The following is a 23,431-nucleotide window of genomic DNA, read 5'->3' as shown; positions in this document are numbered from 1 at the left end:
ATAAAGTCCTTTACAATCTGGCTCCTTTTCAGTCTTTTTTCATTCTTACCATTTCCTCCTCTCCACACACACTCTGATCCAGGGACACTGGCCTTCTTGCTAACCCAACTCCTATTTGTGGTCTTTCTTTTATTGCTCTCCCTCCTCACTTCCAGGTTTTGGCTTTCTTCAAGATTCAGTTCAAATCCTACCTTCTGTAAGAGGACTTTTCCTTGCCCTTCCTTATAGTAAAATCAGGTTCTTCTTTTCTCTCCCCTCCCCCCCTTCAGTTTCCTTGTAGTTTTCATTTCTGACCTATTTACTTGGCCTATTTAATGCTTTTCTACCTGTATTGCTGATTCTGTCTCTTCCCATTGTTCTCAAGGTTCATGGTCATTTGCAACTAATTACATGTTTATTTGAACCTCTGTCTTATAGTATTACAGTATCTCAAATATTGAGTCATAGAATGTCGGAGTTGGAGAGAGGACCTTAGAGATCAATTTACAGATGAGCAAACTGAGGCTTTGAGAAGTTAAATAACTTGCCCTAGGTCACACAGCTAGTATTAATGGATCTAGATCTATGTGTTCCACCCATACATTGATATGTTTGTATCCTGCTACTGTTTGTGTTGGTCATATCACAGTCCACTCAGGCCACCATTCTCCTCTCCATGGTCCTGTCAGTGATTGTCAAGTAGTTATGGATAATTTCTACCTAATACAAAGAAATTGTTTTATCATAAAGAGAAATAAACTTTTGTTCTATAATCAGCAATAATGGGTTTCCAATACCTTTGCCTAGTTGAGGTAGCACTTGAGTGAGTTTCAGCTGAAGTAAGTACATTCAGTCAAACACTAAACTTATAAACACTGAATTCTTGTCTGTCTTGAAAAGAGAATCGACATGCAGATAGAAAGAGTGCCCTAGTACCAACTTTTTTTTTCACAGAAAAAGGTGAAGAGCTTTTGCTCTGTGAGGTACTTTCCAATTCCACAGTCCTCCAGTTGCTCTTCCTTAGCCATCTCAGTTACTCTTATAGTTTCAGCTATCATTTCTTGGCAACCTTCTCTCTTCAACCATGACAGAACATCATCTGAATGTCCCATTAGGACTTCAAACCCCCTATGTCTAAAATAGAGCTTATTTTTTTCCCTCAAGCTTATTTCTTTCTGATTCCATTAATTCTGTCTGTGACATGACCCATTAACTTTTTTTCCATTTATGTTCTGTACCTTTGACTTTCTCCTCTCCCTGCCACCCTGGGATCCTGGTCTCTTTATTGGTGGCTCTCTCCTTACAATTTTGGGACAGACTGCAGCCATGCTTTACTCATGCTCTCTGGACTCCACCTTCTTCACATCACCTGCTTGCCACCCTGAGAAGCCTCTGCCCTGGGATCTGCCTCTCTTCACTGCATGAGTCTCTCTTTGGGATCATCGTTTTGGGAAGGTTCATCTAATTCCCAGCTGACTCTCTGGACTCCCACTTCTTCCCATGCTTGCTTCTTCAGGGCAGAGATAGTCCTACTTGATTGTATCTATATCCCTAGGATTTAGCATAGTGCCCAAGATGGGATAATTACTCTATCTCTTCTCACATATTTAATAACACTGAGTGCTGCTGATTCAGTTTTCAGTGCAGCTCATGAATCTTTCCCTTCCTATCTAACCGTTACCCTCACCTCCTTCATCCTATTTCTACCCAGCTAAACTATTGCAAAGCTTTTACATATCTTCTGCTTTCAGAGCCTCCCATAAATCTTCTTTCTGCCACACCCAAAATAATGTTTTTTTAGACATCTAGTCATGTCCCACCATTTCTTAAAGAGCTTCTAAAATTTCCTATTGCAAGGGCACATGATAGAGATAAATAAAGGAGTGGAATTCTCTCACTGCCCAAACTGAATATTTTAATGTCATAAACTAGGACCATAGTAGTAGCTCTGACTCATTGCAAAATCAGTTAATTTATCACCACAAAGTTGGGCCTATTTGGTGGTGGTGGTGGGGGGGCGGATAAATATGGTTGCAGTTTTGAGAACTGTCTCTGTAACTGAAGTATGTAGTACAACAACATTGTAGTCCCCAGTGTTTAAGAAATGTGATTTTGGTGACCCTGGGCAAGTCACTTGACCCCCATTGCCTAGCCCTTACCACTCTTCTGCCTTGGAGCCAATACACAGTATTGACTCCAAGACGGAAGGTAAGGGTTTAAAAAAAAAAAAGAAATGTGATTTTGTAAATCTAGTCTTCAGAAAGATGTATGTTGGACTTCTGGCTCATGTAGTCTATTTCTAACATCCCCATACACATTCAGGCGCTATCGTAGTTGGGAATACCATACATTGGCAACATTTGATGCAGACCTCTTCCAAAGATAAGAATGTTGGCTTATCCTTTAACCTCCATTTATTTGAATATGTAGACAGCCTTTTGACTTTAATATTTCTTCTTGTGTCATGGAGTCATTAGTACATTCTAATATTTAGTGAGTTTGTTGCTTAGTCAAGGTTTTGTACCTCATTTGCCAAGCTATTGGTTCTCTCCTTCTTTCTTCTGTAGCTCTCATTTCTTTTCCGATTTTCCTCTCTAGTATTCTCATTTCATTGAAACTATTTTTTGACTTTTAAATACTCTTGGTTTGCCCGTCCTAGGAATTCAAGTTGGGTTTATGCCCAAGGCATGTTTTTCTTTGAGGCTTTATTCGTGTGGGAATTTTAGATTCCTCTTCTCAATTTGTGTCTTGAGCATCTCAAACAGCTTTTTATGATGGGATTCTTTCCTTGCTTATTCTCCCAGCTTACTTCCTGACCTTAGACTTGGTGGTGTTACATCTGGACTTGAAGTTAGGACTGGATTCTGTGCACTTCTCCTGGGAAGGTCTCAGCTGGCCCTGGAGCTGCTTTCTTAAAGAGTTTTGAGTGTTGTGTTGTTCTAGGATCTCAGGAAAGCTGGGGTTCAAAACCTGAAAGAATTCCATTGCTTCCGCAGTGGTCTGATCAGGACAAAGTCTGATTGTTTCCCTTCTGGTTTGAGCCATGTGAATTCCTGACCTGGGTTTAAGTTTGAGCAACTGTAGACTACACCTGGAATTAGCCACTGCTGACCACCTGGGCAGCTGTGCTGGTTCAGAGTGCCAGAACTGCAGACTCCCTTTTGGACTGGAATTACTGCCCTGTTTACTTCTCTATAGACTTCAGACTGAGCTGGAGGCTAGAACTGATGCTCTGTTCCTTTCCTGGGGTTCATACCACACTGCTATTGCTTGCTTCTAAACTTGTTCTCTCAGTATATAACCAAGACTACAGTACAGGTATCAGTGTTCAGTACCCATTCTGGTATAAACAGTGCCTCTCTTCTAGTTCAGTTAAGTAGACTGGTGACCATACTTACATGTGTTCTTAAACCTTTGAACCAGAATGTCAAAACATATTCTGAACAAAACCATTATTTCATTTGCTTTGAATTCTCACCTTTTGTGACATCCTTCAGATGATGGTAGTCTAGCTCTGATAAGATTTCCTTGTCAGTGTCTTTAACTTACCGTGAAATGTTTGTTAGGGTTAAGAGGTGATAGGGTTGTAGAGGCAATTTGGTAGCACAGTGGACAGAGTGCCAGGCCTGGAATCACAAGGACTTGGGCTTAAATATGACCTCAGACACCTCCTAGCTGTGTGACCCTGGGCAAGTCACTTAACTCACTAATCTTCCAAGAGAGAAAGTAAGGTTTTAAAAAGAAAGAAAAAAAGTGATGCTACAATATAGTGCTTCAGGTGTTTGATGTCTTTTCAGAATAGTGAGGAAAAGGCTTTACAAGTAGATGTTGACACCAAGACTAAAGGTTAGAATTTCCCCTTTTGTTTTAAAAGATTAGTCTTATGACTAAATAACTTGATGAGTATTATGGTCAGTTTTGAAAAAATAACAAATGTTCCCTGTTAATTTTTAAGACTATTTGTATTTTTCTTGAAAGGGAAACATTTCAATTGATTTTGATAAAACGTCTCACATATGTTTAAAGTCAGTAATTTCAAAAGATCAGTTAGATGGTAGGGGAGTGATAGGCAGGTGGAAAAAGATGAAGTTGCATGCTCTTTTCAGTAGCTTTGATTTTTTTTCTTTAGAATCTTTTCTTTGAATTATGTAGAATATTCATTTTCATTTATTCAAGGGCACATTATTTAGTAGAGGGAAATTACCCTTCCCAGGTAACAGAGAAATTTTGGATAATGACATATAGCTGTTAAAATAATTGGAGCCCAAAGCCTTTTTTCTAAGGGACCTTGAATAATTTTTCAATAGTTCTGGCACACCTTTGGAGTGGGAAAAAAACCCAAACCCAAACCCAAACCAACCTAGTATCTTGCCCAAGTTATCATAGTAATAGAGCCTTAAAATCTTAGGTCAAGAAGTCCAATCAAGATTATTTTACTTGCCTGTGGCCACAGAAGGGAAATTTGAGGAGAAACATTGTTTAATGGACTTTTACTTGATGTCACTTAATGGAAAAACTTTTGTCTTTCTTAAGACAAAAAGAACATCAGTATAAGACAGAGCATGAAGCATTTTGTTCAAATATCTGTCAGAAGTAGGTTCTTTTTTCATACTCTGATCTCTGGGACCAGGATTTCTCTTTGAAGTGTTTTTTTTTCCTTTATATATTGATCATTGATATTGTTTTCCTCTTTTGGTTATTTCATTCTATGTCAATTTATATGTCTTCTCATGTTTCTCAAATTTTCTTATATTTGTCCTTTCTTACTACATGATAATATTCTATTGTGATAATATACCTCAGTTTGTTTAGCCAGTCCCCATTTGGTGGGTGGACCCACTTTGTTTCCAGTTCTTTTCCTTTCTTTTTTTTTTTCATTAGGAACCTCAGACAAAGAACAACAAATAGGATAGCATATGAAAATGTCGACTTTTGTTTCAGTTAAAAAACATTTTATATCAAATTTAAACAATTAGTAATAAAATCAACCTGTTTCTCTTCTCTTCTAATATTTTAAGTGTATTATTGATGCTATTTTTTGTTTAAAAGCAAGGTTTATATCTAGCAAATGAAAATAGCTTAGTGTTAGCTAGATTAGTTATTCTTTAAGGATCATCCTTCTTGGCCCTTTTTCAACTTATCTCTTTCTCCAGTTACTTTACTTTTTTGCCTATAAATACATTTAGATGCTTTCCCTCTTCCCCCTTACTAACAAAAAAATGCCACCTTCCTTTGACAACTCAGCCTACTTCTTCCTTCAAGCTATTGTCCTGTTAATCTAGAAAAAATATACTACACTTGGGGCTTCTACTTCCCCATCATTGCCTCTTTAAGTTTAACAAAGCAATATGTAGACTGACTGCTAGCTGGCATAGTAGAGAGAACTTGGCGTCAGGAAAACCCAAGTTCAAATGTGGCCTCAGACACTTCTTAGCTGTGTATGACCTTGGACAAAGCACTTAACCTCTATCTTCCTCAATTTCTTAATTAATAGGAGTATAAATGGCATTTATCTCGTAGTGTGGTTATGAGGGTAAAAGGAGATAAACATTTTACTAGCTTTAAGTTCTATATAACTGCTAGCTAACTAGGTAGTACCCTCTCTCTGTAGAATAATAAATAGATTGTGAGATCCCTGGAGACAGGAATTTCCATTGTTTTTCTGTATCTGTTATCTAGCACTGTGTGAATTAACTATCTGGGGGACCTTCAACCCAGTTCAATCCTGGAAGACTCACTTCAGTAAGTAACCAATGGAGCCTCAGAATCATGTATCTTTATTTGCCAGTGTAGCAGGCAAGATTCCTGATCAGGCAGAAAGTCAGGGGATGTGATGTATGAAATTGAAGTTTCAACCTTGGACCAATTGAAGGATCCTGGGGGAGGGTTAAAGCTGAGCTTGAAAAGCCAGTGTGGAGCTCTCTGGCTCTTGCTTTCTATTTCTATGGGCTTGTGAAAGGACCTCTCTCTCTCTCTCTCTCTCCTAGCCCTCTGGCTTATCTCTGTATGTAAGCCATCTCTGGAAAGCAGTGGTGGTTGGAATCTGGGAACTCAATCTCTTGAGCTCTGGTTACTTCCTGAACTCAAGCCCACTCCTTGGCTGGCCTTAATTTGTCTGGCCTGACCATGTAGGTTGTTGGGCCTCCTGGTCCCTGCTTCTGAAATGGATCAAGGCTCATGGAGAATCTAGGGCCTGATGGAGCAGAAGTATCTCAGCCAAGGCCTTACTTTGATAGAAAGACTGGAAACCTTATTTTGTTTTCTTTCTCTTTACTAATAAATACTTATAAAATTAGTATACGTTCTCCAAGATTAATTTTTTTATTCATAATAACACATTACCTTGCACATAATAGACAATGCTTGTCATTCAATTGATTTCTTCATTTCTGGTTATTGTTCTTCCTGCCTTCTAATAATATCTATTCTCTTAACCCAGGAGTTCTTAATCCAAGCTCCATAGATCCTCTTTGGATAGATTTCAGGTTTGTGAACTTGAGTGGGAAAATTTTACATCTTTATTTTCATTACTCTCTAAATAAAATTTAACATTTCTTTTGATTATGAACTATGTATGATTATGAACTATGATTATGAATTATGTAGGAAAGAAATTCCATAGGCTTCACCAGAGGGCTGAAGTGGCTCCGAGTTGACCCATTTTAATCTTGTCTTAGTCTTTCTCTTTTTTTCCCATGTTCTCTGCCTCTGCGCTTTCGTTCATGCTTATGACTTCTGCTATTACTTTTAATTGTATGACTCCTGAATCTGATTCCGGTTCTATCTTCCACCTGAGTTCTTATAACACTGTTCCCACTTTCTTCTGCATTCTATATTAGCATCTCAAATTCACATTCATAACAGAGTTATGATTTTGATATCAGTCAAGCATTTACATAGTGATTACTATATGCTACTCAAACATTCTACCCTTTAATTTTTCCTGTATTTATATCATTCCACTGTTATCAGCTTGGTTTAAGACCTCATTACCTTTTACCTGGATGATTGTGACAACATTGGAGATGATATATCAGAAAAATTGGATTTACATTCACACTATTACTTACCTCCCTGGGTCTCATTTCTCATTTGTTAAATGAGGGAGTTGGATTAGACATCCTTGTTAAGGTTCTTCTAGTCCTGAATCTTGAACTCATCCTAACGGGATCCCACAGTCTCTAGTTTCTCTGCATTTCACTCCTTAACACTATTGACAAAATCTTTCCTTCTTTGTTGAAAAATTTTCAACAGCCTATGGAATAAAATATAAACTAGCCTTTGTAGCTCTCCCAATCTGATTGTAACCTACTGTTCTAGCCTTATTTTATGGAACATAATTTGGTATACTTTATTCTCCAGCCAAACTTTTTGCCACTCGTTTATCTCGAATTCTTTGTACATAAAATCTCCATTGCCTGGAAATGATTCCTTTATCCTTCCCCTTCCCATGTAACTTTGCCTATTAAAATCCTCCTTTAAGTTCAACTCATGTATATCTTCTCTTGCCTATTCTTTCTCCTTGCCCAGCTAGAAGTCATCTCTTCTCTTTGAATCTCTTCTTTTGACACTTTGTCAGACCCCTCTTGTTGACTTCATTTTCTACTGTGTATTATAAGCCCTTTGAGGTAAGGGACTGCGTTGAACTTGATGAATTTTGCTTCTTACATTGTAATGCACCTGATATTTTTAGATAAATTCCCAGCATTTAAAAAAAGATCTTTAAAATCAATGCCCCACATTCAAAATACTGTTCTATATTTCCTGTGTTTAAATAACTTCACAATTGTGATAGTGGTTTTAGTCTTGATTGAACTCTTAGGGTTCCAGGCTGAATTTTATTACTTATTAGTTGTATGACTTTAAACAAATCACTTAACCTCTTAGAATCCTGATGTCTTGTAAAATGAAGATGTGCAAAATGTGCAAAAATGAAAAGAAGTGCAGTGGTATAAAGGAGCCTCATTATAATCATTGTTAAGCTGTTCTGCTGAGCAAGTTAAAAATAAAATTTTTATTTTTATGTGTCTATTCCTTTTATATTATAGATTAAATATACATTTTAAGAGAATACTATTCACTTTATTTCCTTTTCTATCTTCTGTATATGCTTTTTAAAAATACAAGTTGGTTGGTGAGTTCAGTGTACTTTCACATTGATCTTTTTAGAGAATTTTTTAAAAAATCCTTATCATCAATCTTAGAATCAATACTGTGGATTAGTTCCAAGGCAGAAGAGCAATAAGGGCTAGGCAATGGGGATGAAATGACTTGCCCAGAGTCACACAACTAGGAAGTGTCTAAGGCCACCTTTGAACCCAGGAAATCCTGTCTCTAGGTCTGGCTATCAATCCACTGAGCCACCCAGCTGCCATCTACTTAAGAGAATTCTAAAGAACACCACATTCATTCTCACTGGATCTTTGTGATAACCATAATATATGCAGAGCAGTAACTATCTTCATTTTACAAGACATCAGGATTCTAAGAGGTTAAGTGATTTGTTTAAAGTCATACAACTAATAAGTAATAAAATTCAGCCTGGAACCCTAAGAGTTCATAAGAAGCCCAATCCATGGCTTTTTAAAGAACCTTTGGTTACCTTTCTATCACAGTGGCTCTAATAAGTCAGACAGTCAAGGTTCTTTTCTTATTGAAACAGTATTGACCACTGGGATGCTGAACGTGGGAGATGGCCATAGAAGGATGGCTGGTGATAGGTAACCTTGCTATTTCTCTGACCCATTCAGATTTTAATGACATATCCACACAGAGATGCCTTGTGGAAATTGGTTCAGCCTGACTTGTTTCAGGTATCATTTAGTGGCATCTTGAAACTGCCATGCACATGGTACAACTATTTGTACCTTTGTATAATGTTCTGGGTTAACTCTTGTGAATGTACTTTTCTTTTTTTTTCTCCAACCCCCAGTGGAAGGATTTCTTGCAGGTGGGCCATTTCTTTTGTATGATACTCACCATTTCTTTTCTAATATACAATTCCTTATCTTTTATCAAAGACTGGACTTTGTTTAGGGGTCTTAGGAGCAGTCTGCCAGGCCAGCTCCCTTATTGTACAGACCAGGAGACAAGCCTTGAGGACAGTTATCTGCCCAAGGTCACAGAGACAGGGCATGCCAGGGCAATCATTAATAGCAACAAAAAACTGCTACCTTACGCATACTGATTTTCCTGAGACCATATTTTTGGTAATAGTTTTCAGACCTAATGAATGTTGGAATCCAAAATCAATAATTATAATAACATTCACAGATGATTAGGGAAGACCTAATCTAGCCAAGAAAAGGGACATTCTTAGATCTGGTGATGGAAAGATGAAAAGTAAATATTGTATGTGCATAGAGCTGGAGCGAGAAGGGGCAGGCCTCACAGGCTAGCTAGTCCTTTCCCTTGTTTTATAGAAGAAAAATCCAGGGCCCAGCGAGGTGGCAAATTTTCCAAGATTACTTCTATTGTTTTAAAGACAAGATTTGAACTGGCTGTATTGTACCAAGCTGTCCCCCTTAAAAGGTCAGAGGGAATATTAAAATTTATTTCCCTGACTTTTTCCACTGCATCAGGGTGCAAAAGAGAGTATCAGATGACTGTAATTTGTAGCATACACGCTGAAGGTGAGAAGCAGTCATGTTAAGGCAAGTTCACTGAAGATTATTAGTTATTATCACTACGAGTATAACTGAAAGGTTAACAGAAGACTATTGATAACTTGTTTGGTCATTTCATTTGTGTCTGACTCTCTGTGACCTCATTTGGAGTTTTCTTGGCAAAGATACTGGAGTGGTTTATTTCCTTCTCTAGCTCATTTTACAGATGAGAAAACTGAGGTAAATGGGGTTGGGTGACTTGCTCAGGGTCACACAGCTAGTGAGATCAGATTTGAACTTGGGAAGATAAGTCTTCCTGACTCCAGGCCCAGCCATCCATCTACTGCACCACCTAGCTGCTCTTATTGATAACTAACAAATATTTAACGTGGTAGAAAGTGCTACACCAATGTAAACTGGGATTGCAATAGAATGACATGATGTATCAGCAAGAATTCTGGACAGGGAAACTGAAGATCTGGATTCGAGTTCTTCATTGACCATTAATTCATCGTGTGACCTTGGGCCTTGCTGCCCAGGGTCTTGCTATTTGTTTCATTTTTTTCTATTTAATCCAATGATTTCAGAATTATAGTTATCTTGTTTCTTTCTTTTGCTAGGTTTAACTGCTTTTTAAATTGCATCAATGGAGCATTTTCAGGGAGCTTGGAAGACTATCAGTAATGGTTTTGGATTCAAAGATTCAGTCTTTGATGGCTCTGGCTGTATATCTCCTACTCTTGTTCAGCAGTTTGGCTATCAGCGCCGGGCATCAGATGATGGCAAACTTACAGATTCCTCCAAAACAAGTAACACTATCCGAGTTTTCTTGCCAAACAAGCAAAGGACTGTGGTAAGTTTATAGGAGCTACTATAAAACTTGGAGATGTGATTTGGTTTTGCAGAAGTTAAATATTTTCATCCTGATATAGTTATTCTATTATTCCAACTTAACTAGTTATATGACTTTGAATAAATGACTTCCTCTCTAAACCTCTGTAAAATGGAGGAATTGGCTTAGCTGACCATCTTCCACAGTTCTTTTTAACATCAGCTTCCTTCTGGTCCCTTCATGTTGGTCTCTGGCCCTTCCATTTCGTATTTCCACTAGTTTCCACTCTTTTTATATTTCTTTTGCCTTTGCCCATAATAATCCATTCCCTTCCTCTCACAAATCAAGGTCTAGTCCTTATTGCCCTTTTTTTTTAATTTAAACCTTTATCTTCCATTTTAGAATCAATATTTTGCATTCCAAGGCAGAAGAATAGTATGGACTAGGCAATGAAGTGTCTGAGGCCAGATTTGAGATTGGAACCTTTCCTCTCCAGGACTGGTTCTCAATGTTCCCCATTGTCTTACTCTTGTAAGATTGATATTTTGACCACAGGATTTAGGTCTTGAATGGATCTCACAGATCATCTAGTCAGATTTTTTTCATTCAGCCTCGCAACTTTACTTTTCAGTGTGATAAGACTTAGACCAAATGAGACAACATATTTAAAGTGCTTTATAAATGTTAAAATGCTTATAAATGTCAACTGTTACCATAGTCATAATTTGAAAAAGGTCGCAGAATGTGTATGGAGCTAAAGCAGAATTCAAACCTTGATTTTCTGATTTTGGAGTTAGGACTCTTTCTACTTCACTACTGCTCATAACATTTCTTTCAGACTTTAAGATTTATCAAATCCCACAACAGTTGTGTAATGTAGTACAGTTAGGATTTTATACAGAAGCATCTTTCACAGAGCAAGATAAGTATTGCCCTTAGGAACTTATAACAGAGAGCAAAATAGAGTACTGTATGATCAAGTGTCCATTCCATTGGATGATACAGACAATAATGGGTCAAGGGGAGGAGACAGCAATGTGAGCCCAAATTGATGTTTGGCTGGGAAGCAGGTTTGTCTCATCTGTGTTTGAGAGATGAACCTATACAATGAGAATAGACCAAAACCCAAATTCTTGTATTTTTAAAAAACTCAGTCCTGCTTGTGCGCTTGATTGACTCACATAGTAGATTAAATTAATGATAATTACAGGTCAGTTTCAAACAAATTTTGGAATTATCCTGTATTTTCAAATGAAGTCACCTATTTTTAAAAATGCAACATTGTAGGGATGAGATACAGGATCAGTAACAAACTTTTTTATAGATATATTGTACATAGAAATCCTTTTTTTTATAGTATAAAAATAATTATGGATGTTTATTTAATTTTGATGATTAAAAGTTAAACATATACTTTAAAAAATAAAGCATTGTGTTCTATTCTAAAACTACCTTTTTATTTCTAGGTTAATGTTCGAAATGGAATGAGCTTACATGATTGTCTTATGAAAGCTCTTAAAGTGCGAGGCCTCCAGCCAGAGTGTTGTGCAGTTTTTAGGCTTCTCCATGAACACAAAGGGTAAGAGCCTTAAAAAAGAACACATAAGCAAGTCAGCTACTATGACCAAAAAGTACTTCACAGACTCAGATGACTGTACTATTTTCTATTGTCAGTAAATGTTTCCTCCCTACAAAACAGTATTTGCCCTTATTCAAAGCCTGCCACCATTTGACTCTTCCTGCCAAGCAGACAGCTGTGGTAGCCAAGGGCAACACTGGTTTAGACTATAAAATTATGCCTATAAAGTCTTGTGGAAAAGAATGGTAGATTATGAGCAGTGTTGCCTCATAAAACTGAAGGGTAGTGGGAGTTTAAAAAAGTTTGGAGGAAGTCATAGAAGATGAGTATTTATCATCCCGAGAACATTTAAGGGGACCCACAACAAATGAGAGAAATGGTACAATAATGATACACTTTTGACAACAAACTCTTTGCTGTTATGGACAATTGGGTCCATTTAGGCATATATGCATGGGAGGTAATTCTTAAAAAGTCCTATATACATCAAAATATTTGTCTTTTTGTAGTAGCTGTGAACTGAAGCCAAGTAGATGACAGTAGATTAGAGAATGGCTAGAAAAATTGTGGTACGTGATTGTAATGGAATGTTACTGTGCTATAAGAGATGATAACTGTGTTGAACACAGTCATGGATAGACCTACATGAACTTAAGGAAAGTGAAGAGGAGCTGAGGAAACAATAAACAATTAAAACAGAAAGCACACCATCACAAAACAAAATACTGGGGAAAAATGTGAAATTATAAGCATAGCCCCAAAGAAGAGCTATGGGAAGACATCTCTTCCCACTCCTCTGCAGATGTGGGAGACCTATACATATATTATAAGGTTTTCTCAATATATTGATCAGTTTTGCTCTTTTTTTTTGTCTTTTTCTCTTTTAAGAAATTTGTTATATAGGCTGACTCTTGGGAGGGAGAAAGATAGTGAGAAATTTAAGTGATGTGAAAACAAAATATACATGACTATGATAAAGTATTAAACTTGGAAAGGCTTATGAACTGACTCAAAGTGAAGTAAGCACAACCAGGAAAATATGATACATGGCAACTTTAGCAATGAAAACGGGAAGAATGATAAAAGGAAATCAGTGGAAACCAAATGCAGTGAAATTGCAAACCCTGCCCACCTGGACCTCAAAGAAGCTGCCCTTTTCTACCCTCTTTGCAGAGGTGGAAGATAATGGGCATGAAATAGGACATTGGACTTGTTTACATGTTGGTTTCTTTTACTAAACATCTCTCCCTACTCCCCCCAATCCCCATTTTTTAAAAGGATTTCCCTCTGGAGGAGAAAGTAATATAATGGGAAATTATAGATCATGTGACAATAACGTATATGGATAAAAAAGGAAAAAATAGGCAATGGAGCCACCAACTTTCGACTAGGCTGCCCAAGGAAGGGGAAATGGCACCACAGAAAACAAAGCTGGGAAAAGCAGTTGGACTAGATCGAATAAACACAGAAGAGAATCATGCCAAGAGCAATGAGAGACCAGTACTGAAAATATCTGAAAGAGCACAGGATACTGATGTTATAGAAAAAATCTAGGACCTTCTTCTACTCTCTTCTCCCAAGAACATGAGACTTCCTGATTTATGTGCAAGGAAAGAAAAAGGGTAAGGGCTAGCCTAGCCCATCTGCTTCACTATCATCTGAGGAAAGTCAGTTGTGTTTTATGGTGGTTTAATTACAATAGTAGGAAGAAATTAAGAAGAAGAAGAAGAGAGAAAAGGGTATAAGATTTCTCCAGCCTAGCCTAAGCCAAGGGAAGTTCAGAGGCCTCAGCCAAGGGACCTTCTCAGAAGATCAAATCTAGCTCAGCTTCCAGCCACGAGGTCTTCCCTGAGATGAGGGGCCTTCCTTGGAGGATAGTGCCTTTAGGAGGTTAAGGAAAGGAGGAATCAGAATCAGTCTAACCACTCACCAAGGTCACTCAGGGAAGACGCCTCACCTAAACCACGCTACAGAGCAAAAAACCCGCAAGCACGCCAAGAATACTGCCACGAGCTCCCAACGCCAAACTGCTAGAGCCCAACATCTCCAAGTAAGAGAGCAGAAGTGACGTGAAATATATAGACAGTTCTTTACATCACTTCCTGCATCTCACATGTACCAATGGTAGCTTAAACTTGGCTTAGGACAGCCCAGGGGGTCAGTCAGTTGTTTCTGATTTGTCATTTGCTAGCACATGTCGGTCATAGTCCATCTTTCTCACAGTTAATCCTTAAGTGGGGGGTGTATACATTCCTGGTTGCTAGAATTGTAAAGACTAAGCAGGGTGGAGTAAATTTTAAATTCACAGAGTCTATAAACAATTAGAAAGAAAACAACTAACTGGTTTATAATTTTTGGATTATTCATAGTATGTTCTCTTTAAAAGCACATGATAATCTTTATGAGATTGAATTTTCTTGATTCTTCTTAACAAATCCCTCTGTGGGACCTACTTCCCCCCCACCCTCCACTACTCCCCCCGTAATCATCTTTTATCATATTTCAGAACTAGATGGCAGCTTTCTGGCAGGAAGGCTTTCTGAACTTCATAGTACTCTCTGTTAAAACATAAGTAGTCAAAGCCTTTCCAGCTTGGTAGAAAGATTTCCCAGAATTCTGGTCTAGTCTAAAAGCCAGCTGCCTAATTATACCATTAGCTTAGTTCAATACTTTTTTTTTTCTCTCCCAACCCTCACCTTCTGTCTTAAAATCAGTACTATGTACTGGTTCCAAAGCAGAAGAGCAGTAAGGGCTAGGAAATGGGGGTTAAGTGACTTGCCCAGGGTCACACAGCTAGGAAGGGGCTGAAGCCACATTTGAACCCAGGACCTCATCAATCTGAAGCTTTTTTAATCTTTTCTCCAAGGAGATATCCATATGGTGGAAATCTGGCTCAGGCCTCCTGCAGGCCTTCAAAATAATCACCCCACTCTTCAGAAAGATGGAAGCATTTTCTAACAAGTTGTTAATGGGATTTTTCACCTAAACCATAGGTGTAACCCTCCTGCTCAATAAAATGCCCCTCTGGAATCAAATATAAAGTTTTCTTTTTGGCTTTTGAAGCTCTTCTCAGCTTAGCCTGTCTTAGTCATCATTCATGTTCCTATTCACTGTAGTCTAGCCAGACTGACCTTCTTGTTTCTCTCATACAACATTCTTCTCCAGGCTTTTGTGCTGGCTGCCCAAAGTCCCTGAAATGTAAGTTTTCCTCATTTTCTCATTTAGAATCTCCCAAGTTGGGGGCAGTTGGGTAGCTCAGTGGATTGAGAGCCAGATCTAGACACAGGAGGTCCTGGGTTCAAATATTGGCTCAGATACTTCCCTGCTGTGTGACCCTGGGCAATTCACTTAAACCCCCATTGCCTAGCCCTTACCACTCTTCTGCCTTGAAACCAATATATAGTGTTGATTCCAAGATGGAAGGTAAGGGTTAAAAAAAAAAAAGAATCTCCCAAGTATCTTCAAAACTCAGCTTAAGCAACACCCCACTTAGCTAGTACATATCTTTGTACATTTATCCATGTATATGTTTTCCTCATAGAATGTAAATTGCTACAGGGGCAGGAATTGTTTCATTTTCATCTTTATAGACCCTTAATAAATACATATTTACTGATAATTCAAGTCCCATCAGCTTACATTAGGACCCTTGATAAATGCTTGTTTGATAATTCAAACTTACATTTAATAGCCTTTGAATAATAATAGACATTTCTCTAGCCCATTATGATTTTTTTTTGTTTGATCATTGTAATAAATGAGGTAGTTAATGTAAGTCTTCTTATTGTCTCCATTTGATGGAGGAAATGGAAACTTGGAAAAGTTAGGGGGCCTTTTTAAAGTCTCCTGGCTAATAATTGGCAGAGTCTGAACCCATGTTTTGTGATTTTAAATCCAATGTATCCTTCTGCCAACCTCCCACAAATAACTTTAATGGGATGAGGTGGAGCTTATTCAGGAAAGATCTAATAAATGTGGATTATGGGGACAGCTAGATGGCTCAGCGGATAGAGTCAGGCCTGGTTGTGGGGGTCCTAGGTTCAAATCTGGCCACAGATGCTTCCTAATTATATGACTTTGGGCAAGTCCTTTAACCTCAGTTGCCTAGCACTGGCTATTCTGCCTTGGAACCAATAGTATCAATTCTAAGACTGAAAGGTCAGGATTATTTTTAAAAACAGTGGATTATGTTTATGTATCTTATTTCCTGTGTTACCTCTTATGAGAGGTTGACTGATAAGATCCATTTAAAAAATATAAACAAAAAATTTCTGGTTATCACATGATGATTGAATTTGATATTTGTAAAGGACATCTGGTAGTATCATTTTTGTGGCCACTTGAATTCTCTAAAAAATAGTCATTTGTTTTGGTAAGTTTGCAAGGGTTTTCTCTTAGTCTTGTATACATACCCTAGATAGACAGTAGATCTCTCTGTTGTTGTTAGACCAGTAAACATTTGGTTTAGTACCCTGAGAAGGAAATTACCAACTAACACTGCTCTTCAATCCTCCAACTCATTTATAGTTGAATTTTAAAAGTATGAATTTCACAAAACCTCCTAATGCATTTTTAATGTTTTGCTTAGCAAACTTTATTATGAATAATAAGCCTACAAGTACAAACTTTAATGGCAACTTAGAAATTATTAGCATAGGATTCTAACTTCTTCACTTTTCTGCAAAAAATGAGTTTTCTATTTCAGAGTGACATTTTCAATACTAGTAGCCATACATATGTAGTCTTTTTTTTTATCATAAGTAACATTTCAATGAATATTGTTATATTTTTTAAAAATTAGTAGGAGGTGATACTTTTAAGCATTATTGCAAATTTATCATATGGCTTCACAAAAGTGTTTGATTCTTGTATTTGCTTCTGCATAAAATCTGTTATGGTGTTATTTTGGCTGAAGTATCTGAGGAAAACCTGGTATTATAAAAATAATGTAGTTGGAAAAGGGAGAAATATTTTATGACAAATAACATTATAATATCATCATGAAAATAATTTTGACCTTTTGGATTCCTCGAAAGGGTCTAATAGGGTTAGTAATAAATAGTTAACGAGTTGTTAGTATGGATAATATAATTTTATTTTGATACATTTTAAAATTCTTTTTAGGAAAAAAACACGTTTAGATTGGAATACTGATGCAGCCTCTTTGGTTGGAGAAGAACTTCAAGTAGATTTTCTGGATCATGTTCCCCTCACAACACACAATTTTGTAAGTTGCTTTTTCCTTTTATCTTTGTGATGCATTTGAGCATTTTTCTAGATTCCTAAGTTGAGAATTTCTTATTTTAATAGCACTTGTGCCATTGAATCAGAAGCCATGGTTATAATATAGGTTATAATGCAGTGCTATTTGGTCAAAAATATATTTAAAAATTTCTTAATTATGGATTTCCTATAGTCTATATATCCTTTGGCTTTGGTTCATACAAATTAGCCACCTGACTTTTTTTTCATTTACTGATTATTTTACATAGTCTATATTGTCTCTCATCTTCTCCCTCTCTTAGGCTCGAAAAACTTTCCTGAAGCTTGCCTTCTGTGATATTTGTCAGAAGTTCCTGCTGAATGGATTTCGATGTCAGACATGTGGCTACAAGTTTCATGAACATTGTAGCACTAAAGTCCCCACGATGTGCGTGGATTGGAGTAACATCAGACAGCTCTTGTAAGGATCTTTCTTTCTTAAAATGTATAGAATAATGAGGGAAAGTAAAGAGTGTCCTGGAAAATCAGTCTAACAGTCTAACTGGCTTCTTAGTGCTTTGTAACTAACAACCCATATCAATAACAATATTTGCAAAAGAGAGGGCCAATGACCCTAGGGGCAAACCATTGTAGCTTTCTCAGATCCACAGACATAACCAGTCAGTAGACTGTTGATATGATTCAGTTCAATAAAACAACTCTGCCCATATACATACTCTAAATGGGAAATACTTGGAAGACGCACAGTGTTGCATTTAAAAGAATAGCTGAACATAAAGCAATACACCCCTCCTAGAAACCAGTCTCTCCAAGATGTGACAGAAAATTGTGGCGACATTCACATAACTGAATAGTGTAAGCACACCAGGAGCAGTAGGAACAGTAGTGACCAAATGATTTTCATTTCTAGATGGGAATTGATCATTCCTGAGATGTTCAATTACACAGTAAAAACATGTATATGTAGGTCTGTTGAGCTTTCAACCCATGGCATTTACCTTCTGAGATTTTTCAAGCATTGGATGATACCTCCAAAATGAAGAAGCTGGAAATCCTTGTCTTAGACTATGAAAATTACATTGTTCATGTATATGTATGCCTCTTGTTCAAGAATGATTTTCTCCCAGTCCATCCTATTATTCAAAATTTTGGTGCTGAATTTGGCTGATAGGAAAATCTAACAAGAGAATTAGTTAAATGAGTATTTTGTTTTTTACTTACTTTTGTTTTTTAAGAGTAGTGTTTAGATAAATTGGTAATATCAATTGATATTATTAAAATATGTACATTTAGATTGGACTAAAGATAAATGTGTACTTGGGCATTGTGTCACTGGCTTCAAAGAGGTGATCAGACTGTTATTTCTGCAAAGCCCTAACTTGAGTTTAGTTATAAGTTTTCCAAATGATTGTCTTTTGTCTAATGGTCTTTTTTTTTTTTTACATTAAGGATGCCCACTGGTTGTCTGATGTCAGATTTGTGGTGTTTATTGGCAGAATACTAACAGCTGCCTTCCTGTTTTGTCTAGTATATATCACTGTAGCTGCTTCATGGGCCTCATTTTGCAGAAATTTTAAATAATGTTGGAAAAATTTGAATGTGGCTGGGTCCTTTTTAAGGGTTAAAGTACTTATAGTACTTTTGCAAAAAGTAGAGATATTAAATCAGTTGGAAGGTAGTCTTTCAGTACATTTCAGCAGTATATAAATTTGTCTTTATCTAACTTTTTACAGATTGTTTCCAAATTCCAGTGTTGGTGATAGTGGGGTACCAGCACTACCTCCCCTAACAATGCGTCGGATGCGAGAATCTGTTTCCCAAATCCCTATTAGGTAAGTCATTTTGTTTTTTATTCTTTTTTCCTAAATTCAGTTTTATTTTCAGTTCAAATTCTCTCCCTCCTCCACCCACTGAGAAGGCAAGAAAAGCAAAACTCATTAGAAATCTGTATACAAAACAAATTTCCACATTTAAAAAAAAAAAAAGCCAAGAGAGAAGAAAATACACTTCAGTCTTCATACTTAGTCCATCTTTTTTTTTTTCCTGGTGGTGGTTAACATACTTCATTATGAATTCCTTGGAATTATGGTTGATCCAAGTTACTAAGTCCTTCAAAGTTGATTATCTTTGCATTATTGCTATTACTTTATAAATTGTTCCTTTATTACTGCCCACTTTACTTTTTGCATCAGTTCATACAAGTCTTCCCAAATTTTTCTGAAGTCTTCATCATTTCTTATAGGATAATAGTATTCTATTGCAATCATATACCATAATTTGTTCATTCATTCTCCAATTGATGAGCATCCCCTCAGTTTCCAGTTTTGCCATTAAAAAAGAACTGCTAGATTTTTTTTTTATATAATTAAGTCCTTTTCCTTTTTTTATCTCTTTGGGGTATAACTTAGTAGTTATATTGCTGGGTCAAAGGCTACGTACATTTTAATAGCTTTTGGGGCATAGTTCCAAATTGTTTTCCAGAATGATTAGACTGCATTGATTGGAATGCATAAGTGTCCCTGTTTCCCACATCCCCTCCAGCATTTGTCTTTTTCCTCTTTTTTTTTTGTCATTTCATCCAATCTTGATGGAGGGTGATATGGTAGCTCAGAGTTGTTTTAATTTGCATTGCTCTAATTATTAGTGATTTAGAGCATTTTTTTCACATGGTTATAGATAATTTATATAACATACAGAAAGTCATACTTGTACACATTTATTATATGTGCTTCACAATTTATAAAACTCTTTAGATCACAGCCATAACTTAGTTAACATAAGTAGGATTATCTCCATGATGATTCAAAGATTAAGTGACTTGGCGAGACACAGAGCTAGTAAGTTTTGAGACCAACATTTAAACCCAGAAATGTCCAACCCTAGTTTGGCTGTACTCTGTTCCTTTGGGACATGGTTCCAAAGACTTCGCTCTCAGTGTTCTACTTTATTGGCCTTATGAGTTACTGATTCCCATCGAAGGTGACAAATAGTTTCTTCAACTGTGATTGGGTGTTGAAAAGGTAATCCAGTTTTGTAAGAGTTTGAGACATATACTTACAGTAATAGAGAGTTCATCCTTGAAATTACCTAAAATTAATGCAGAATATGAAGCATCCTCAAATAGTAGAAAAGTTTGTTTTAAAGGTTTCTAAATGCCATGGGGCCATATTTTATGCATAAATGTAAAGCAGTTAACCTTTCAAAATTATTATTCATTATGAGATTCCTGTAAGTTTGTTCATTTATATATGTGTATGTTGTAAAGCTAGGGCTTCTTATTATCAGATCAGAAGAATTAAGGAGTCTAAAATAGAATCTGAAGCATGACTTGCTTTCATGATACCTCTACTCTGCTCTGGGCACTGGGCACTGGACCCTTGGGAATATTTCTTTCCTCATTATGGGTGCTGGTTTTTTTTGTTGTTATTGATGTTGTTTAACAGGAAAATTTTCTGGGTGCCAGGAATTTTGTACTCAGAATAGGTTTGAGTATATCAAAGTACTGCTCAAGTGTGTATAATGTCTTAAACTCCAGTTCAGAATGGAGTTATACTTAAGCAAAATATTAACTGTTCACTTGACTAAGCAAGAGAAACCAATCTTTTGACAGGGCATTGGTCGACTGAATCCTTTTAAGGGACCATGGCCCTCTGATGGCCTAACTTGAATAATCTGAAGTGTTTAGGTAATTAATTTTTCTATGCAAAAAGGGCAGTTTTTCTAAAGGAAACTTAGAATTGTTTTTTATCTTTTATGATTACTACTGTTTGACAGGGGATTTATTTTATTACTTTGAACAGAGCACAAACTAATCCTTAGAGCAACTAATGAAAATTCCTGCTGTACTTCATAAAAACTGTTGGGGGTTCAGAAAGTGGTTAGTTTTAAGGGCTCTGACAATGATTTCACCATTCTTAATCCCAACTGAGAAGCTGTTTTAGCAGTTAATTTAAGTTGAAAGCCTGTTGGGAGGAGGGGAGTAAGAAATTAAATAATGCCTAATGCCCTTGCCTTTTTTCCTGAACATGCTAGGCAGGTCTTACCTCTTACTGTCAAAATCTTCTGTAAAGCCCTTTAATTTAGCCTCTAAATTAAAATGGGCAAGCTTCGACTAGCTAAATAGGTTAGCAAATATTTTTCTCTCCTTTTCTGAAGATGCTATAATATTCTGGACTAATCAGTAAAAACAATTTATATAAGAAAAAATTATTGTCATTGTATACTCCACTTGAAAACTTTGCTAAAGAAACTAATCTTGACCATTTGTAAGAATGAGCAATGAGTCCACATAAAATCTTTAAAAAACAAAACAACTTTTCCCTTCAGTCTTAAAATTGATACTGTGTTTTGGTTTCAAAGCAGAAGAGTGACAAGGGCTTGGTTATTAGGGTTAAGTGACTTGTCCAGGGTCATATAGCTAGGAAGTGTCTGTGACCAGGTTTGAACCCAGGACTTCCTGTCTCCAGGCCTGGTGCTCTATCCATTGAACCACCCAGCTGCTCCAAGTCAGTAAAAAAAAAATCTTGTGGTTTGTTTCTACACATTTTTGTGAGAAAAGCAATGCAAAGTATTTTACAAATGGGGAAGTTTAAATATGACTTAATTTCTTTTTCCTCTTTACTAGTTCCCAACACAGGTATTCTACGCCCCACGCCTTCACGTTCAGCACGTCACCTCCATCCTCAGAGGGGTCCCTTTCCCAGAGGCAAAGATCTACATCTACCCCGAATGTCCATATGGTCAGCACCACCATGCCAGTGGACAGTAGGATTATAGAGGTAATGGGACTACTTAAAATAAAAATCGCTTAGCATTAGACTCATCAAGTAAGAGATTTTATTTTCTAAGTTAGATTTCAGTGCTGGATTTCAGATGGTTTCTGATTTCCTTTTATGTCGGAAGTTTCCCCCATTCCTTCAAAACATCTTTTGCCTGGTCAAGGGAGGTATGTGGAAATGTTGAGATAGAGGCCATGGTGCCTTTGAGCCTTTCTCTTCCAAGCCTGTTAATGGAAAGGGCAGTAGTGTTTTGGGCCTTCAGTTCTGGAGGGCCTGAAGGTGACCATGGTGTTAAAAGCCTGGGAACAAGTGGCAGGATTTGAAGTGTCAGCATTTGGGTGGCTCAATGTGTGCCTTCCAGATGCTTTTTTCTTTTCTTGCCCTCCTAGTGGGTGGGTGAGTGGGGGAGGTTCCTTTTCTTTCTGGTTCCTCTTTCATAGCAACTGAAAACCTTTAGATGCCCCCTGTGTTCTTTCTTCTCCTTTATTTCTCATTGCTTTGGACTAGAATAGCAGCCAGAACACTTCTCTCAGGGTGGTCGTAGTACAGACGGTCAGGTTTGAGGGTGAGAGTAGGCGTTCTTCTTCCTGTCTTTGCTTCCTTGGGATGACCAGGATTGCCCAGACTGTGTGGTACAGCATAGTCTCGAGATAGTAGTGAATTTGAACTGGTTTCCACGACTTTCTACATTCCTATAGGGGATTGAAAGGTTACTGTAGGGACCTTTTTTTGCCATAGAGTTAATTGTTTCTGCGATTTGTTTGTTTCAGTTTACATGTAGCTGACACATGTCATTTATGTTCTCTCTTTTTTTTAACTGGAAATTCTAGTTCTCTAATTGGTCTTAATAGCATTAGTGGATGATTTGTATCTCATTTATAAGCCATGTCTTATCTTTTCATTGACAATTTGATTGGTGCTTCATTTTGGTCAGTCAATAATAGAAAACTCTTGGCAAGCATTTTCCATTTGAATGACAATTTATTCGTCCCTGCTTCCAAAGAATTAATTACCTTTAGGATCATTTGCCCATACCAGCCCCTCCCCATTCAATAAAACTTGTGCCTCTGAACTGGTGATCCTTTCATTCTACTTATGTTTTTCCATGATAAGTGTTTAGTAATAGAGGAAAATTTCAAAGGAGGAAAATTCAAGTATTTCTATTCTAATAAATGACTGTCATAATAATCTCAATCATCTCTGTACTTTGGAATCAAGATTTAGGTTTCTATTTTCTTCTAGTTATTTACAATTTCTCCAGTATATGTGATGTTTAAATTTTAGTACTTAAAATTCCTTTGGATGGACAGACTCTGAAAGGGAAATTTTTTATAGGACAAAGCAATATAATCTAGGGAATATCTGCTGGCTTAAGATAAAGCATATATGGAGGTCAAGGAAAGGAAGGCAAGCAACAGATTAAAACTCATATTAG

At 37.0% G+C, this 23,431-nt stretch overlaps 1 protein-coding gene across 5 annotated transcripts in view; it reads left to right on the top strand.

The window, feature by feature from the left end:
- RAF1 (Raf-1 proto-oncogene, serine/threonine kinase) overlaps positions 1-23,431 on the top strand; it is a 65,509-nt gene that overhangs the window by 25,072 nt on the left and 17,006 nt on the right. For 4 of the 5 annotated variants that reach the window (XM_056804678.1, XM_001366004.5, XM_056804677.1 and 1 more), the window contains exons 2-7: positions 10,205-10,437; positions 11,883-11,995; positions 17,120-17,222; positions 17,521-17,678; positions 18,952-19,050; positions 21,843-21,996. In XM_056804678.1, the coding sequence (XP_056660656.1) occupies positions 10,231-10,437; positions 11,883-11,995; positions 17,120-17,222; positions 17,521-17,678; positions 18,952-19,050; positions 21,843-21,996 (834 nt within the window). In that variant the 5' untranslated portion in view covers positions 10,205-10,230. Of the gene's footprint in view, positions 1-10,204; positions 10,438-11,882; positions 11,996-17,119; positions 17,223-17,520; positions 17,679-18,951; positions 19,051-21,842; positions 21,997-23,431 lie in introns of those variants that run through there. The other variant, XM_056804679.1, reaches the window with a different exon arrangement.

The sequence above is a fragment of the Monodelphis domestica genome, chromosome 7 (genome assembly GCF_027887165.1).
Source record: "Monodelphis domestica isolate mMonDom1 chromosome 7, mMonDom1.pri, whole genome shotgun sequence".
In the NCBI taxonomy this organism is placed as follows: domain Eukaryota; kingdom Metazoa; phylum Chordata; class Mammalia; order Didelphimorphia; family Didelphidae; genus Monodelphis; species Monodelphis domestica.
The sequence above is the reverse complement of the archived record's forward strand: the minus strand, read 5'-3'. Positions and strand labels throughout refer to the sequence as shown.